This window comes from Somniosus microcephalus, chromosome 9 (genome assembly GCF_052327205.1).
Source record: "Somniosus microcephalus isolate GS21.2 chromosome 9, FLI_Smic_1.0, whole genome shotgun sequence".
NCBI lineage: Eukaryota > Metazoa > Chordata > Chondrichthyes > Squaliformes > Somniosidae > Somniosus > Somniosus microcephalus.
Genome location: NC_140995.1, coordinates 208819006 through 208832309, shown reverse-complemented (window position 1 = coordinate 208832309; position 13304 = coordinate 208819006). Strand labels below are relative to the sequence as shown.

The 13304-nt window shown below is 43.9% G+C and overlaps 1 protein-coding gene across 2 annotated transcripts in view; it reads left to right on the top strand.

Moving 5' to 3' along the window:
• Nucleotides 1-12733, top strand: part of thumpd2 (THUMP domain containing 2) — a 53405-nt gene extending 40672 nt beyond the window's left edge. For both annotated transcript variants that reach the window (XM_085997846.1, XM_085997845.1), the window contains exons 5-10: nucleotides 2846-2898; nucleotides 3134-3221; nucleotides 5285-5356; nucleotides 7092-7206; nucleotides 9943-10063; nucleotides 12303-12733. In XM_085997846.1, the coding sequence (XP_085853972.1) occupies nucleotides 2846-2898; nucleotides 3134-3221; nucleotides 5285-5356; nucleotides 7092-7206; nucleotides 9943-10063; nucleotides 12303-12624 (771 nt within the window). In that variant the 3' untranslated portion in view covers nucleotides 12625-12733. The remainder of the gene's footprint in view (nucleotides 1-2845; nucleotides 2899-3133; nucleotides 3222-5284; nucleotides 5357-7091; nucleotides 7207-9942; nucleotides 10064-12302) is intronic.
• Nucleotides 12734-13304: the final 571 nt, after the last annotated feature.

Sequence of the window (13304 nt, the reverse complement as noted above, 5' to 3'; positions counted from 1 at the left end):
AAATTTCTGCCAGGGACACCAAAGCTGCAACAACTATACCTAAATATTCTGTATAATCGAAAAAGTCTTCACATAATATACCAGTGGTTTGATTTCTTTTTTCTTTTTTTTCCCCCTCTCTGCTACCCCCCCCCGCCCACCTTAGCCCCTCCCTTATTCCCCAACTTGGGTGTTTCGCGATTGATCCCAAGACTAGTCTAAAATGCTGTCCCCCGTTGAAGTTAAATGGAGCCACTCCAGACAGTCAGGTTGTCCCCATAACTTGCCTCACTAGAGTAGCCGGGGAGAGAAGTGGGTACACAAAATGTCAGTCTCATTTTGGCTAAAATTAACCTGTAACATAAACAATGTTTAATTGAAGGTAGTAAATATAGTAGTTATAAACAATAATGGGTTTTTGGGCTGTGGGAATATCTAATTTTCCCACTGGTACTCCCAATATAATTTCTACAAATCCTGTTGCCCTCTTCTCCCCCGCCCCCCCCCCCCCCCCCCCCTAACAGTCAGCTTGTTACTTGTTATCGGCCTGTTCTAATATCTAAAAATGGGCTGGGGCGGGGGCAGCAAAAGGTGAAGGAGAGAAGGGCTATGTGAAGTTTCCTCTGCTCTAACCCAGCAGGGTAGCTTAACCCCAACCTCAGAAAAGGACCACTTACTCCACCATTTTCAACACCAGATATTTGTGAGGACATTGATACTTTGAATTAAACCTTGTATAGATGCTTAGTTCCTAAATGTGAAACTAGTCCTGACCAAAGTTTGTTTATATGTATGTCCCTGAATTTGCACTTCCCATCCTCAAACCCTACCATCCCATTTTCCCCTCCACTTCCTTCCCCCCCGCCAGCTCTCTAACCCAGCTTGACCTGAAGTCATAGAGTTATACAGCACAGAAAGAGGCCCTTCGGCCCATAGTGTCCGCACCGGCCATCAAGCCCTGTCTATTTTAATCCCATTTTCCAGCACTTGGTCCCTCTGGGTGAAAAGGTTTTTCCTCAAATCCCCTCTAAACCTCCTGCCCCTTTCCTTGAAACTATGCCCCCTGGTTATTGACACCTCCACTAAGGGGAAAAGTTCCTTTCTATCTACCCTATCGAGGCCCCTCATAATTTTGTACACCTCAATCAGGTCCCCCCTCAGCTTTCTCTGCTCTAAGGAAAACAACCCCAGCCTGTCCAGTCTCTCTTCATAGCTGAAGCGCTCCAGCCCAGGTAACATCCTGGTGAATCTCCTCTGCACCCTCTCCAATCCAATCACATCCCTCCTATAGTGTGGCGACCAGAACTGCACACAGTATTCCAGCTGTGGCCTAACTAGCGTTTTGTACAGCTCCATCATAACCTCCCTGCTCTTATATTCTATGCCTCAGCTAATGAAGGCAAGTATCCCATATGCCTTTTTAACCACCTTATCTACCTGTCCTGCTGCCTTCAAGGGATCTATGTACATTCACACCAAGGTCCCTCTGATCCTCTGTCCTTCCTAGGGTCCTACCATTCATTGTGTATTCCCTTGCCTTGTTAGTCCACCGAAAATGCATCACCTCACACTTTTCAGGGTTAAATTCCATTTGCCACTGTTCTGCCCACCTAACCAACCCATCTATATCGTCCTGTAGCCTGAGGCTTCCCTCCTCGCTATTTACCACTCCACCAATTTTCATGTCATCTGCGAACTTACTGATTGACGTAATAAAACTCACTACGCACTTGGTTTGAGCATAAAGCAAGGCTTTAATCAACTTGTTTCAGAACATGGAGGTCTAGCTGTACTTCACTAGTTCCTTGTCTTACAAAATGTCCCTGGAAAGCTGGGGCCCACGCCCGAGTATTTATACTCCTTGGACGGTGCCACCAGCTGGCCGTCCAGCATTATTTCATAAGTAGTTTCTTGATGATGAGATTTATAACACTGATCATACCTCCTACATTCATTTCTAAATCATTAATGTACACTACAAACAGCAAAGGACCCAGCACCGATCCCTGCAGTACACCACTGGACACAGGCTTCCAATCACAAAAACAACCTTTGACCATCACCCTCTGCCTCCTGCCACTAAGCCAATTTTGGATCCAATGTGCCAAATTGCCCTGGATCCCATGGGCCCTTACCTTCTTGACCAGTCTCCTATGCGGGAGTTTGTCAAAAGCCTTACTGAAGTCCATGTCGACTACATCAACTGCACTACCCTCATCCACACACCTAGTCACCCCCTCGAAAAATTCAATCAAATTGGTTAGACATGATCACCCCCTGACAAAGCCATGCTGACTATCCTTGAGTAATCCTTGCCTCTCCAAGTGGAGACTAATTCTGTCCCTCAGAATTTTTTCCAATAATTTCCCTACCACTGATGTTAGGCTCACTGGCCTGTAATTCCCTGGTTTATCCCTACTACCCTTCTTGAATAATGGTACTACGTTAGCTGAAGACCGCACTTAGTCTTGACTTCTCATGAGCAATACTACAGGAGGCCGACTAGAAGAAGTATAAAAATAATGACAATCTATGTCTTTAAAATGGGACTGAATTACATCTGTGTGCCCTGATCGACAATCTATGTCTTTAAAATGGGACTGAATTACATCTGCGTGCCCTGATCCAATTACCTCTTGCACTCTAACCCTGCTTCACCTGAACACTGCACTTGGCATTGACTCCCTAAGTGCAACACCATGAAAAATCGACGGGTTTAATATATAATTGTGGGGTCAGCAACTCGGGGTCCATTTTTTCATGCATAATTTTAAAGTAGTTGCAACTTTATGGCTTATAAAATACTAAATGAGGCCGAGCATGTTTTTGTACCTGCTAAGTTTAATTTGATAAATTTTCTTTGTAGGTCTACATTCATTTAAGTGACATTCATTGTGTGGTCGGGATTCCTATTGTAAGGTAGGATTTTTTGTTACAAGAATACTTGCTTAAAAATGTTATTAAATTCTTTAAGATTTAACATGTAGGCATGGTTACCAAATGTCACTGGAGCAAATCTACAGTGTTCTCTTAATAAGAACTTTTTAAAGCTATGAACATATAGAATATTTTTTTGTAAATACATTTGAGCTGCTTTTTTTTTCCCAGACTAATTGCGCACAGATTCCAACTAAAGTATCTTGTACATTTCTAGACTACCTTTAGCCAGCAGGGATTATATTAGACGTGCAGGACTGAGATCTACAGTAGCTTGGGCTATGGCTTATCTTGCTGACATCAAGGTAGGTAACACAAAGAATCATTTGAATTTCTGTTTTATATAGTGGGTAATAGGCAAGTGGAAGCAAGAGTAATAAAGGGTCCGTGAAATTATAAACAGCCATTTGAATACCGAAATGAGATTCTAGAATCATACAGCACAGAAGGAGGCCATTCAGCCCATCGTGCTTGTGCCAGTTCTTTGAAAGAGCTGCGCAATTAGTCCCACTTCCCTACTCTTTCCCCCATAAACAAGCAACATTTTCCTTTTCAAGTTATATATCCAATTCCCTTTTGAAAGTTACCATTTGAATCTGCTTCCATCTCCCTATCAGGCAGTGCATTCCAGATCACAACAACTCGCTGCATTTACATTAAAAAAATTCTCCTCCTCGCCCCTCTGGTTCTTTTGCCAATTACCTTCAATCTATACCCTCTGGTTACTGACCCTCCTGCCACTGGAAACAGTATCTTCTTATTTACTCTATCAAAACCATTCATAATTTTGAGCACCTCTATTAAGTCTCCCCTTAACCTTTTCTGCTCTAAGAAAAACAAACCTAGCTTCTCTAGTCTCTCCACATAACTGAAGTCCCTCAGCCCTTGTATAATTTTGGTAAATATCCTCCGCACCCTCTAAGGCCTTGACATCCTTCTAAAGTCTGGTGCCCAGATTTGGACAACACTCCAGCTGAGGCCTAACCAATGTTTTATAGAGGTTTAGCATCTTCCTAGCTTTTGTATGCCTCTTCTATGCCTCTGTTTATAAGGCCAAGGATCCCTTATGCTTTTTAACAGCCTTATCAACTTGTCCAGCCGCCTTCAAAGATTTATGTATGTGAACCCCCAGGTCTCTCTGTTCCTACACCACCAATAAAATTGTACCATTTTAGTTTATCTTCTCCTCATTTTTCCTTCCAAAATGCATCACACACTTCTCTGCATTAAATTTCATCTGCCATGTGTCTGCCCATTTCACCAGTCTGTCTTTGTCCACTTGAAGTCTGCTACTATCCTCCTCACTGTTTATGACATTTCCAAGTTTTGTGTCAACTGTAAACTTTGAAATTATACCCAAGTCCAGGTCATTATATATCAAAAAGGGTCCTAATACTGAACCCTGGGGGAACAAACACTGTAAACGTCCCTCCAGTCTGAAAAACAACAGTTCACCACTACTCTCTGCTTTCTATCTCTTGGTCAATTTCAGATCCACGCTGGCAATGCCCCTTTAATCCCATGGGCCTCCATTTTTCAAGCAAGTCTATTATGTGGCACTTTTATCAAACGCCATTTGAAAGTCCATATACACAACATCAACCGCACTCACTACCTTTAAAATCTTGAATTGGGCTAATGTATCCATTATGTTTCATCATGATCATATATGGGGTGTTTTTAAACTCTGCTTTGGCTTTTTGTCTAGCTGCAAATGGATGATGTGTCAGATGTGACTGTATATTCCCTCATGTTATGACATCTGATCTGAAGAATTAACAATTTGACAAATTTGCTGAAAGCTTGAGCGACGAATTGATTAATGGAAGTGATAGTCAGTATATTATTAAATGTTTCTTTCTCTCCTTTCTGGTCCAATGTATGTATCTAGGCTAAACTGAGAATTGATCAAATGTAACCAACCAGGCAAGTGAATGACGGGTAGACTGGGCCTGAAGGTGGTAGTTTGGGATTCAAGTGTGCAATCATGTGAGCTAAGAGGTTAACCCTGTGGGCGTTGTCATTCTGTGGTCCAAACAGGTGTGAAATTCCTTTTCAATGTTGAAGGAAAATCATTTCCATGGATGTCGTATGCTAGAAAATGAGTAGATTTTTAAAAGTTGGAATGGAAATGAGAGTTAAATGACATTCCAGCACCTGTTGAGTGTTGTAGTGCTCACATTTCTCCTCTGCAGGTATCCACAGTGCTGCTTTCATGAAAGCAGTAAACATTCTAGCCAACTGCATCTAATGTGTAATTGCTGAACTGTAGGATTGGATTTTGCTGGGTACTGTGCATCACAGTGTAAGATTTGGAAGCTACTTCATGCAGAGAATGAACACAAAAATAGTTTTTCCTTGTTTCTAGGCTGGTTCACTTGTACTCGATCCAATGTGTGGATTAGGAACCATTTTGCTGGAAGCTGCCAAAGAATGGCCTGTAAGTAATTTCCCAACAGCTTGGTGACAATTTGTAAACCTACAGTGTAATCATTGTAGAGAAGGCAGGACTTAACCCTTTCTTCTCTGAGAATATCAAAAATGGAGCTTTGTTTCAAGTGCTTCATTCACGTGTCCTTTTTAAATTATACTTCACAATAATTAAAGATTGCTAACCATGGACGAAACAGTGTAGCTGTACAGGAAACTTTGTTATATCCGGCACCGACGGGACCGAGCTGTTGCCGATCTATCAAAACTGCCGGACATACAAAGTTAATGTTGAAGCATACAGAAGTTTTCATCTCCGTATCTGACAACAAACACTGTTGCTTAGCAACAGCTTGTAAACAGTGGGCCCGTACCTTGGAAGCGTCTCTGTAGCTTAGCAACAGCTTCAGAGAGACTTTCCAGAGCCCGACTGTTGAAAACAAAGCCACAAGAAGAAAAAAAACCTAACAAAACGGCTCCTGATTTCTGCCGGTAGATCGAGGTTTCCAGACATACAACCTCCGGATAAACCAAAGTTTCCTGTAATACAGAAATTACCGAGGCGGCCTAATGAAAGTCATTTTCAATGAAGTTAAAAGCTAGAGGAAATGTAAAACAAATTGCTGAATGCACTAGTCATGCATTTTTTTTAAAAAACCATTGTGAAAATTGCTTCATTTTTCTAGTGGTTAGAAAAAGAATATCGAAGTCCTATGTGTTGGCACTATTGTGTTTGTAGATCTAGGAGGCTGTGGTGTTTTGCTCAACACTGCAGTACAGACTCAAATGATCTACCTCTTGCCCATTAAGTTCCTGCTATGATTGTGCATGGTTTATCTCCAAGTTATTGCAGTACAGAAAAATACTAAGGGAGAAAAATTCAGTGGCGCCCCCTTTGGGGCGCTAACTTCGCTGGGGCGCTGCTTTTAGTGCCCTGAAACAGTGAGCGCCACTGCGCCGTAAATTGAGTGGGGCGCTACCATTTAATATCGCGGCACTATGTGCAACAGTGCCACGCACATCGGCACGTAGCGCCACGGTATTGCAGGCCTCCCTCCCCTGATTAAGGGGGAGGGGCCGAGCGCTGTGCGCACCGGGGCCCTGCTGGACCACCAGGGAGTGGAGTGCCAGGAAAACAGCCTAGCACTCGGAGTACCGGGCGGAGCGATTGCGGCCGGCACCCCAATTGAAGGGGGGCAGGTGCTGGCAGGCGGCCAGAAAAAAATGGCCGCCCGACACCTGCCCCTTTAAATACCGCCGCCATGGCTGCACAAACGCCACCCTGACCCTGTCGGACATGTCCGTTGATAGGTCGGGACGCAGCCAAAGTTTGCAGTCGGGGCACTAACTGGAGGCACAAAGCAACCCAATGTTTCCCCCTAAATCTTACTGAATAACACATTTCTGCATTCACAGCACAGCCAATCTTTTTAAGCGCAGCTGCATGTTCTCATTCTTGACTGCCATTATAGTGAGGTGCTAATCTTAGACTAGATGTTTTCCCCACCTGGAGAGAAAACCTTTGGACAAATGACTCATGTATTGTGAAATAGCTGGCTTGAGTTATGTTGGCAGAGGTATGAGAGCATGTTGCTTGCATGCCTTGGCCAATAAATAATGCTTGGCTCTGGACCTAAAAGGGAAGGAAGGAGACAAGTTTTTACCTTTTTTAGAAACCCTGTCCTAATTACTTGGGAGCGTTTTCCTCTTGATGCCGTTACCTTATTTTTGTTTTGTTTTCCCAGAATGCATATTATCATGGAATCGACAATACTGCCTCACAGTTGCAGATGGCGTCTGCCAATGTGTGTTTTGCAAAGCTGTCCAGCAACATTGACTTAACGAGAGCTTCTGTCACAGGTAATAATGACCTAACTTCTGAGGAAAGCATGAGTTCTACAGGTCTTCGATGGAAAGAGAAATTCCTTATCCCGCTCTGGAATATCTGCATTAACTTATGAATGTGAATGTTTCCTCAAGTAACCATTCAGCATGCTGTTTGGCCAGAATACATCTTGGGCCGGAATTTTTTGGGGAGTCAGCGGGGGCGTTTGGAGGCGGGTCAGCTGGGAATTATTTTTTTTTGACAGCAGGTAGGGAACCCGCTGTCAACCCGCCTCCACGCTCGTCTCCCAGGTGTCGGGTCAGTCATCGCAGAACAAACCCGACACCAAGCGGCAGGGGAGGCAATTTACATCATTAGAGAGATTGTTAAGAGGCAACTAACTAGTATTTTAAGCTTACCTTTAGATTTTTAAAGTTCGCCAACGGCTTCCCCGCTGCTCGGGGATCAGTCAGGTAAGGAGGTTGGGTGTTGTGTCAGCATGGGATGATTTACTAACTTGACAGCTGCAAATGGTCTATGAAAGCTCTCATTTCATAGGTCTTCACTTTCCAAGGTTGGGAGCTGTTACTTACTGCATTTGGAAGTCAGATTGAGCTTTATGCAGCTTGCAAGTGTTTGGAGTAAACTCTCTATCCAGTGTCACCTCATTGGAACAACCTCTCTCCCCATTGACAGATCGCTTCTGTCATCTCAACTTCACCTGCCATCTATTCCATCAGCATCGGTGCCCTTGAAACTATCTCACCTTGGTCCTCAAAATCCCACCACGATCAGCCCCAACACCAGCAGCAGCAACATCAACACCAACCTTCTCCGCAAGACACAGGGCATCAGCACCCAACCACACGGATGCCAGGGATGGCCTCACCATGGCCACATTTATTTCACTTAACACTGTACACCCTGGCTGCCACATGATGCGCAAGGTTGGCACCGCCCCACACCAACACCATAAAGCCTCCCTGCAATGCCCAAGCCATTCCTTTCACGCTCATCACCATTGTGGGGGGTACCGTTTTGTCTTGCCATTCACTGAAACTCACTAAGCCACTTCCAAAGGTGCACACAAATCTGTCCAAGTGTTAAAAATAAAGGTTTCAATGTTTGACAATACATTAACAGAAACGTCACATGAACATTGGCTAAAACACCCAAGTGCCTACCCTTGTATGCTGTTAGTTGGTATGATTGGACTAGGGTGAGTGTAAGTGTGAGGGGTGGCTAGTGAGCTGGGGATGTGATAATGTAGATAGAGAGGGATAGGTGAAGGTGCAAGGTAAGTTGCTGCGAGTACGGATATGCAGGAGTAGGGTAGGGAAGGAAGAATGATAGGAATGTGATGAGTGGCACAGCAGGATGAGGTTGAGTGTGGCTTTCCAGTAACGTTTTGTGATCTACTGAGATCATTGAAAGGTTTGCGCCACTGCAGCCTGGTCCTCCTGATGACATCCCTGCATGTGCCCTCCTGTGCAATGTGCAACCAGGCTGCATTGGTCTCCTGTGGAGGTCTCTTCCACCCATGGGAAGGGAAGAGGACCTCCCCGCGTGCTGTGACTCCCTCCATACGCATATGGAGGGAGTCATGGGAGAGCCTGGGTGCAGCCATGCACCTCTGTGCAGTGCTGGTCAGTGTTTGCAGCACCTCAATGCTGCAGAATAGTGACAGCAGAACTGTCAAAAACAATTTTTGCTTATGGTCCCTTTAAGGAAACCGGCTGATGACACGTCATCAAATGATGTCATCAGACCCGCTTCCTTCAATTGGCCGGGAAATGCGCTGGGCGGGCTTAACGAGCCCAATCAGTGTAAAATTCTTTTCACAGGGTGGGATGGAGCCAGCAGCAGGGTTGCACCCCGCCACCGACCCCAGCTGCCCCGGACCCGACTCGGAAGGCGAAATCGTGACCTTGGTGTCTGTGGAGTAATCTCTTTGTATCGTGGTAGGCTCTTTTCTGAGATGGATGGATGCTGCTTCCTGTCTTTCACAAGGTGTAAGGATCTTGTTTGCATTTACAGTGCAACCTAATGGAGTTCCAATTTAGATCTAAATGAGAATTGCACATATGAAAGGATCTTTCACTTTTCTGAAATTACCAGTCAAGGTTTAGGTATATTGGACAGCCAGGTTTCTCATGTTGAACGTGTAAAAATTTGCCCATGGAGTTGATGTACTTCCAGCACAAACTTGTAGAGGCAATCCCCATAGTAGTGAAATGACACAGTATGTCATAAACCCAATATAGTCATTTCAAATGAATAAGTTGCAGCCTTACTTAAAGGCACTTGTTTGGTGTTGGCTCAGGTGGGATAAATGAGTTCTGCATCGTCTTCTGTGACCTCGCCTATATAAGGAAGCTTAAATAATGCATATAAATGATGCTTGAGTTACATCCTTGGGATAAGATCGCAGGATAATTTGCCTCCCTCACAAGTACACTTAGTAATGCTCAATCATGTCATTGTTTAAAGAAAATGTATTCACAATTGATGAGGACAGAATACAAAGTTGATCCTCATGCTTTGTATCTATTTGATTCTCTTTTAAAAGGAATCTCGATGTTGACACTCCCTTCAAACTAGATTAGTCCTAAAGCTAATGTACTATAGTTGATACCTTTCAGTGGACTTTCACTATAAAGTAGTCAATTTAACTTTTATTTGTATTGCTACTAAAGAAGAGTTTGTGCTCTCAATAAAATCTTGCTTCACTTTAAAATGTGTAACTTTGATTACTGATTTGTGTGTTGCAGAATTACCTCTACTTACAGAAAGCATCGATGTTGTCATCTGTGACATTCCATTTGGAAAAAAATTTAAAATTTCCCAGGATACAAAGACAATAATGCCATACATCCTCAAAGAGATGGTGAGGTAGGTTATATCAAGTATGAGTACTGCTTCTCCATCAGTTTTTTTTAAGCTATTCAGTTGAAATTGGGAATGGGGTACGGGAAGGGAGGAAAATTAATTCTCCAAACTTTTGGATGCCAAAACACTTTTTAAAGTCACTTCTAATTTGCGCGTTTTCATTTAGGGAACATCTGCAAAACTGAATTCTTGCAAATTTTTTAAATTGCATTGAAAATGGAAATATGTTTTCCAACTACGTATTTCCAGTTTCCCATGCAGTATTCTGTTGCGTGGTATTAAAATAGAGATTGCTAACAGAGGAATACTGATGCAGACTTCAAGTGATCAAATAAAATCAATCTCTATTAAGTCTACAGAATGCACTTGCAAACTCCTTGGGAACAGATTTTAAGCAGAGGTTCTTCTTATCAAAGTTTGAATTTCACAGATTCTAATGGAATTCTCACAGCAACATGAGGGAATGTTTAATACTTGTTATCCCAGTCTGTGATAAGAGGTGGGAAAACAAGAGCATACATTCTCATTGTAGGCACAGTGAAGTGAAGTGCAGTTCACTTATTGCACCATGTTAGATTCTTTCACCTTCACTGGGAGATGTTTATGTTTATTAAGTTAATTTGTGATGTCCTGGGAGATGTCTGATTTAAATCAGTGAATGGGGTTATTTTACTCCAGTAAAGCACAAGCGAGACTCTGAAATATCTAGTTTTAGACCTGAATCTGAATGGTGGTCTAGCCTTTCAGATTCTGCCATTCCCTAGGGGAAAACTTTGCCCTTTTTTGGTTGACTTGTTTTAGGTGTATTGAACCACTTCCTCCCTGAAGGTGCTGTGTAGACACTGAGGGTGCTATTAATAACCTACACCGTCCTGCTTTTGTGATCAATGGCCTGAGGGATGGTAACTTGGCAGTTGTTAAGTAATGCTTCTTCATTCATTCCACCTTCACATACAGCTACGGTATTGCTGTCATCCCATGGAAACACTGACCCTTTAAGAAATTTTGTATGCTGAGCAGTCAACTGAGTTTCCCTCCACCTGCACCCTTCCTCCGATGTTTATACGGCAATGTTTGGCTCACTGTTTTTTGTCCTGTCATTTAACCCTGATGCTTTGTAGCATGAAGATTGTCTACCAAATCTGAACCTTTCAGCTCTGTCCTTTCATTTGAAGGAGACATTCAAGCTGGTCACGCTCTTCCCCCCACGCCCCCCCGAACCTACAGATGGTTAGACCAGGAAACTGGTTGGGGAAAATGTGTTCTTTCACGTGGTGATCAGTGAAGCACCTCAAAACCGATGTCGGGCCAAGTACATCCTGATAACAACAGAAAATGCTGGAAAAACTCAGCAGGCCAGGCAACATCCGCGGAGAGAAATTAGAGTCAACGTTTCAGGTCTAACCCCTTTTCAAAACTGGAAAGGATAACATCAGCCTGCAGGATCTCCTACCAAGTACCTATCAGTTGAGGCAGCAAGAATTAGATATCTGCCTATATCTGGGCGACTCATTTGTAAGGATGACCTGTGCAGCAGTAGTTCAGCTGGTCCGAGTGCCACTGTAGTGTCTGAGATTTGTGATAAATTAAGCACAGTCACAGTGGTGTCTGACACAAAACTGTCCTTTATAGAAGGTTATTTCTACAGGGAAGATGGTGTAATCCATCCTCCACCAGATAGGTTCACCGCCATTTAAGTAGAATGTTCCACGATTCGGGTGGGATCTAGGATACATAGAGAATATTTTCTGCATATCCTGGGACTAATGACAAGTTTATTCGTGTGACCCTTACAACTGAACCTGCTTGCATTGGTCTCCTGAGCACTAGTCACTGCTCATAAGAGGTTATCATAGGTCAAAGAGAATCCTCCTTTAGTAGTGGTCACCAACAGGTGAACCAGACTGTGCCACAGCCTACTCTAGTAAAACAGAGCGGCCTTGAACTGCTTCAAGGGCTGACCACATCTATCTGAATTGTGAATGTATAGACTGATGACTGCATTGTTGTACTGTCACTTTAGATCAGTATAACTTCTGATTTGAGTTCAGTTAGCCGGGAGCTGATATTCGCACCAGAATACTGATCGAGACTGGAGTACTGTTATGAACATACTGCAGATGTGACCAAATGATCCTCAAATTTTTTTAAAATTCTAAATCTCTCCTTTGAAGCGTTTGCTAGGATTCACTATGGCTGTAGAGTAAATTCTCTAATACCTATGGTCACTTTTTTTAAATAGGGTGCTTAGCGCAGATGGAACCCTTGTGCTACTACTTAGCCAAGAACTGTCGTTGGATATACAGCAATGGCAGAAGCCAAAGAGCCACCAGAGTAACAAAGAGAAACTTACTGCCCTGCAGGACACCGATACATCACCAACGGAGCCAAGTTCAGATCCAGTTGAAAATGTTGATGTGGAGGACATGTCAGTAGCTGAAAAAGAACAGTCTGAAGTTATAACAAAAGTTTTGGCCTCCCTAGCGCCAACGGGTATCTTCCAAGTGAGTCTTGGCGTAACAGAAGCTTCTATACACAGATACAAGAAAATTCCTATAGCTTGAGTGAATGTGTTGCCATTCACACAGGTGTTCAGTTTGTCATGGACTACATAAGAATTCAAAGTGAGAGAGCGTTTTCAAAAAGATAAAATTAATAAATTATTGATAGTCACATCAGTCTTTATCCTGATTTTAACTCTGGGCGAGCCTGGGGCCGGCGGGGCGAACTCGCTGACGTGAGACCCGGGTCATAACAGCTCCCGGGCCTCGTTTAAATACACCAGGACCAACTCCCGCCCGAGCCCAGCATCAATGACCTGAAGCCAGCAGGCAAGTGCAGCAGGAGGCCACAGCCGGGGACCCGCGGGAACGGTCCCTGGCAGCTGGGTAAATGGATCAGGAGGGGGTGGGTAGGCGATCACAGTCAGGGAAGGGAAACCTGATGCAGGGGAAGCCCTAGGTTTCTTTGCGTGGTCCTAAAGAGGACTCACTACTGCTCCTCCTGGCCCACACGGAAACTTTCAAAAAAAAACAAACCTCATTTGCCGACTCTGTCCTGTTCTGGGCCTGCTGCTCCTTGCCGCCGGATTTCCCTGGTGAGGCCAACATCGGGCACCGGCCTTGCGGCACTGAGTTCAAATAGGGTCAGGCTCTGACTGACGTCATGAGACCCTGACCATTGAATCTCGCTGAGGCCCTCGCCTGCCAGGGGTGAGGGCCTCGCACAATGCCAAAACGCGCCT